General features: G+C 35.5%; 1 protein-coding gene across 1 annotated transcript in view; it reads left to right on the forward strand.

Annotated features, from left to right (window-relative positions):
• Positions 1 to 5,615, forward strand: part of LOC137620125 (zinc finger protein 180-like) — an 82,727-nt gene extending 77,112 nt beyond the window's left edge. Inside the window, exon 2 of the mRNA XM_068350390.1 lies at positions 3,217 to 5,615. Within this exon, the coding sequence (XP_068206491.1) occupies positions 3,438 to 4,814 (1,377 nt within the window). The 5' untranslated portion in view covers positions 3,217 to 3,437 and the 3' untranslated portion in view covers positions 4,815 to 5,615. The remainder of the gene's footprint in view (positions 1 to 3,216) is intronic.
• The last annotated feature ends 385 nt before the right edge of the window (positions 5,616 to 6,000 follow it).

Below are 6,000 nucleotides of genomic sequence, written 5' to 3' on the forward strand. Positions count from 1 at the left end.
GAGGTATATACACCGGTTTGAGTCCCTACGAGATCTTCAGCCCCCTGGGAGGACCGTTGGATCTCATAAGGCTAGCAGACATAATGAGGTAGAGAATCATTAAAGTCAGCTTCCTTATCAGGTACGAACCCTTAAGTTTGTTTTAATTAACTCTTAAGCAGAATTCCAGATATACTAGCTGTCTCTAACCCTCCACCAAAGGTGTTAATCAGCAGTAGGGTCCCGAATTATGCGAGAATTTGGTCGATGAATGACCTCGTATAAATGGAAAATCGCAGATTTCGAAACACACAACTAACAGAAATAATTACATCTGGCCATGGTAACCGGCAACTTGCTTATTCAAACGTGTTTACTACCCTTTTCCATTACTTTCTTTGTACTGTACTGTATTTCTTTATAATATCAAATTGTTCTTGTAAATAAATCAAACATTTAATATACTTTAAAGTTCTAATAACTTGAAAAATGGTTAAAATTACAACCAGGATGGGTGTAAACACTGTATATTTCCCGTTATAACACGACCCAAAATACAGACAAATTTTAATGTTTGTCATATCTATTGTTTAAGACAACTGGTGAATAGCAAAACCATCACTCTATAGACTAGCTTTTGTTGTATGATTGAAAATCCAAAATTATCAAAATAAAGGCGATTTTATATCATGCGTTTCCTAAACACTCCAAAAAGCACAATAGAAAACGACAACCAATGTTTTGTTTACGTTTATCTCTGATCATAACGAAGAAACAGACGCATTTACACATCTGTGTATAGGTTAGTTTTTGCATCCACAGCAATCTTACCAATATTGATTATATGTTGATTTTGTTATTACCAATGCTCTACTTAATTTTTTTTCTAAGAACTTCCAAATAAATGAAGTGAATGCCATTTATATAATGTTTTTCTTTATGACGCCGCCTGAAACGGAAACCTTCCATTTGTTTACGCTCCATCTTCGATCATAATAAACAAACGAACGCATTAAACACACATGATCAAAGTGATAACTAATGATATTACAAACATTTAGTAAACATTATGTTATTACAAATATTTTACTTACCGTATCCATATAAATTCCTAAATTCGTAGCAAAGCTGGAAACCTTTTTTTTCCTTATGCGTTTAATCCACAATAGCAAACTGCCGCTAATGACAGAATGATAATTTACGATAATTCTAAACTGTTACGAAAGATAATTGTCCTTTCCATATCCAAAATACTTTTCCTAACTTCAGTTAGGAAAACCATATGCAAAAATGGTAAAAGAAGAAAGTACTAGGCCTAATTTTAAAGTCATTGAACAATTAGGTTACCGCTATTACGTTCGATGTGACAGAGAGAGAGAGAGAGAGAGAGAGAGAGAGAGAGAGAGAGAGAGAGATGGTTTTAAATGTACTAAACAATAAATATAGTTTATAACACATTGGTCCTTATGTAATATTAACTGTATTGATGGTTTGAATAAATTAAGAAATGGTGTAAACAATTCTTTGTTAACGTATTCGTATGCGCATATTCGTGAGAGCGGAAGCTAGACATCAGCTGATCTAATCACAGCCAAAAGTAAAACAAAAAGAAATCAACAATACTCGATTTTTAAAACACACCCGAAATTTAAAAACCCAAGTACATGTTTTATTATAGTGCAATTGACTATTTAAAGAGTAAAAATTTTCTGGAATAGAATGGTGTTTCCTAAAAAATAGTGGTTTGCTGACGAAATCGGATACCGTATTTTAAGCTATGATTGAAATGGATATATACACGGTATAATTTTTTTGTTTTGTATTTAATTGACACTTTAAGAAAACCGCTTTTGGTTTCTTCATCTATTTGTAAGTATTGTATAACGAGAGAGAGAGAGAGAGAGAGAGAGAGAGAGAGAGAGAGAGAGAATCAGCTGTTGTAATCGGGTGCAGTGTTTTTGTCTCGTGTACCTCCTGAAGCGAGGAATTGATCGCCACAACTAACAATTGTCATGTTAATTTCCTTCTTAAACTCGAGTTGCCATATGTTAACTAGGGTTTTATTTCTTACGGAGAGAGAGAGAGAGAGAGAGAGAGAGAGAGAGATTTGATGGCAGAAATTCGAGAGAGAGAGAGAGAGAGAAATTTGCTCTTTCTCTCTCTCTCTCTCTCTCTCTCTCTCTCTCCCCTCTCTCTCTCTCTCCTCTCTCTCTCTCTCTCTCTCTCTCTCTCTCGAGAGATTTTTATTTTACCGTGTACTCTACAAAACTAATCTTTGCAAATCAAATGTGTACTGTTTAAAATATGACAAAATATTGCCGACTCGTTACTGTAGTTTAGGCTATTCACTGCCGATAAACGAACCCAGTCTACTCGTGAAAACCTTGAACGCCCGGAGGGAAAAATAAGGCTTTTATATATACTGTACTAAACAAAAATAATGCTTTAATATACCATCATTAACACTACCATTACAATTATCGTAAAGTTGGAGAAAGATAATGATTACCGAGAACGTAACCACAATTCTGTTTACGTTTTGTCAGCTGGACTCGCACAGTTAACAGTTGATTTCATTGTTGATGTGGAATTTTATCCTTAAATAGGCTATTCATTATGAAATTATGTTAATAAGATGTAATGTTAATATTGTTTTGTAAAATTTATTATAAATCACCGTATTTAGGGCTACCAATATGCTTAGAAAGACAATAGATTTGATACATTTTATAGTGCTTGACTCGCAGACTTTGAACAGTTTCGCAGATACAGAAAATTTATTTTTGAAAAATAGAGGTCGCATAAAATGGGAATCGTATAATTCGAACACGCATAAATCGGGACCCTACTGTGTATATATATATATATATATATATATAACTACCGGGTAAGTCTTATATTTAAAAATGGTATTTTCATTATAAAATAAATTTTTGAACATACCTGGTAGTTATATATAATTTAAGTCCCACCCTCCTCCCCTCTAAGAGACTAAAGACATGGAATATATGAGGGTTCCTGGAATGGTTCCCAGGTACCTCGCTAGGGCGCAGGGGTGGTACACCTGGCTCTCCAATTAGTGATTGGCGCGAGTTTTGAATTTTCTGCCGTGACGTCAGGGACATAAGCTATATATATAACTACTGGGTAAGTATGTTCAAAAATTTATTTTATAATGAAAATACCATTTTTTCAATTTACTCTTCTCCAGCTGATTGTGGTTTTCTATTATTCCAGACTTTTCATCCCAAAGGAAGGAATCATCCACCTCTTGCTGCTAAAGCTTGTAAGCTACTGAAGATATATGCAAGAAACATAAGACTGGAAAAGAAAGGGTCATGTTGGAAGTATTTGTTGTACAGTATGATATCTGAGAATAGGAAGTCAAGTGTCAATTTCCTCTTTGAAGTCTATTGAAAATAATATTAAGGGGTTTGTCATCTTGTGATAAGGAGAGGATGATGAATTCTAAACCACCTTTTGAATTTCCAATGAAAAGTGAAATTGAAGAACCACTTTCACCTGCTGTCAATCCAAAAAATAATGATACGTCGGGCAGTGCTGCTCTCTTTAATGATGGTGGTCTTTTCTTGGATCCAAAAATGGAAGTCAAAGTAGAGCCAGAAATATTTGATTCTAACGAAAGCAACTTGAAAAACTTCTACGAGTACGATGCATCAGTGAGTGAAAACGGTTCAGTAAGTTGTAAAGGGGACGTCGATGATGAGAAAAATGTAGAGACAGTTGTGAAAGAGGATAAAGGAAAAGAAAAGGAAACACTTTCATGTGTAATCAATGGAAAAGAATTATTACAGAAAGATGTTTTGAATCAAGAGGTGAATCAAAGAAATGAGAAGCGGATAAAAAAAAGTATCTTTGGTAATGTTAACTCCAATGTTCTAGCTAGGAAGCGATGCACATGCAGTGAATGTGGAAAATCGTTTTCAAATAGATTTAATCTTACAGTGCATTTAAGAATTCACACGGGAGAGAAGCCATACAAGTGCGGTGTCTGTAGCAAAACATTCACTATTAAACACAGTCTCACTGTACATTCAAGAGTTCACACGGGAGAGAAGCCATACAAGTGCGATGTCTGTAGCAAAACATTTACTAATAAACACCATCTCACTGATCATTTAAAAGTTCATACAGGAGAGAAGCTATACAAGTGCGATGTCTGTAGCAAAGCATTTATTTCGAAATACAGGTTCGCTGCACATTTAAGAGTTCACACAAGAGAGAAGCCATACGAGTGCGATGTCTGTAGCAAAACATTTTCTTCGAAATACAGTCTTGCTGCGCATTTAAAAGTTCACACGGGAGAGAAGCCATACAAGTGCGATGTCTGTAGCAAAACATTTTCTTCGAAGTACAGACTTACTGTACATTCAAGATTTCACACAGGAGAGAAGCCATACGAGTGCAATGTCTGTAGCAAAACATTTACTATGAAACACAGTCTCACCCCACATTTAAGAATTCACACAGGAGAGAAGCCGTACAAGTGTGATGTCTGTAGCAAAGCATTTACTACGAAACACAGTCTCACTTTACATTCAAGAAGTCACACAGGAGAGAAGCCATACAAGTGCAATGTCTGTAGTAAAGCCTTTACTTCGAAACAAAATCTTACTGAACATTTAAGAACTCACATGGGAGATCTATTCCAATGTCATGAATGTGGCAAAACATATGATATAATAGAAAGACTCGATAAACATTTAAGAAGAACTCACATGGAAGGGAAACCATTCAAGTGCAAGGACTGCGGTAAGGCTTTTTACTCTGAAAATTTCCTTGAGAATCATTATAAAAGGTGCTATAAAATCTGATATTTTTATCTGGAATAAAGAAGAAAAAACAGCAAAGATTATTGATGAGAGTTCTTACCCCTTCGCACGATTGCCCAGGCCGTTAGCTCTCAGAGTCAATGAGGTGATATGCTGCCTCCAAACAGCTCATGCGAAGCACAGAGTAGCACCCCAGGTCAGGCACTAGCCAGTTAGTTTTTTGGACTTACGTACACCCACCAAACGGTGAGTCTCCACTGTAAAGATCGTAGGGATTTGTATATAGTGGCGTAACAATTGACAAATTTGGAAATAATTAGCATTTTTCCTATGTATACAATCTTGGAGCTCTTAACACGTACTGGTCCCGCCATCACCTTCCCCCAGGAAGTCCTGCCGCAGTTGCAAAGTGACGTTCAGTTACAAGTGGTGGTGTGAGTAGGGTGCTTGGTCCAACTCTTGCTCTCCCTTTGCTAACCAGCTAAAAGTTTTACAGCTAGTTCCAGCTGTTACCAAAATGCATCTCCACTGTAAAGACCTCCAGGTTTGTATAGTTAGGAAAAACACAAATTATTTCCAAATTTGTTATATTAACATGTTTATTACTATTAGAAGCAGAGGTGCAAAAGCAAATTGCTACTAGCCCAAGGGACCAAATAGTTGATAGCCTGGTGCAGTAAAGAAATGGGAATGTAAAGAATAAACTATATAAGAGAAATGAAAAATTAGAATATTTTAAGATTGATAACAATGTTGAAAAAATAATCCTTATAAAAATTAGGAAATGAAACATCGTCAACAGAAAAGCATTTGTACTAAGTTTGAACTTGTAAATATCTACTGATTCAGTTGCAGGGGCAGTAGTTGATTGGCTTGGTGACACCCGAAATAAAGTCTACAGAATAATAATACAGCATTAAGCCTTTTGAAAGAATGCTGGTGACATTGTCTCTTTTTGAAAGTAATACTGGATGATTCTACCTGCTTCTTGTACTGTAGTGAAGTTATGAATGTTACCGGGAGGGAAGAATTAAAAGCCAGTCTACTCGTATTGGAATATGAAGCCATGCAATTATTTACAAAGTACTATGGTATGGAGATAGTTATTTTTTTGGTTGTTGAATATAAGTATAGTAATAAGGTAGAAAAGTATCATTATTTTTAAGTTTTTCCGTAACTGGAATACAAACCACGCTATTTATTAGGGGTATTACTTTCGATGTAGCTG

This window comes from Palaemon carinicauda, chromosome 26 (genome assembly GCF_036898095.1).
Source record: "Palaemon carinicauda isolate YSFRI2023 chromosome 26, ASM3689809v2, whole genome shotgun sequence".
Taxonomy (NCBI): domain Eukaryota; kingdom Metazoa; phylum Arthropoda; class Malacostraca; order Decapoda; family Palaemonidae; genus Palaemon; species Palaemon carinicauda.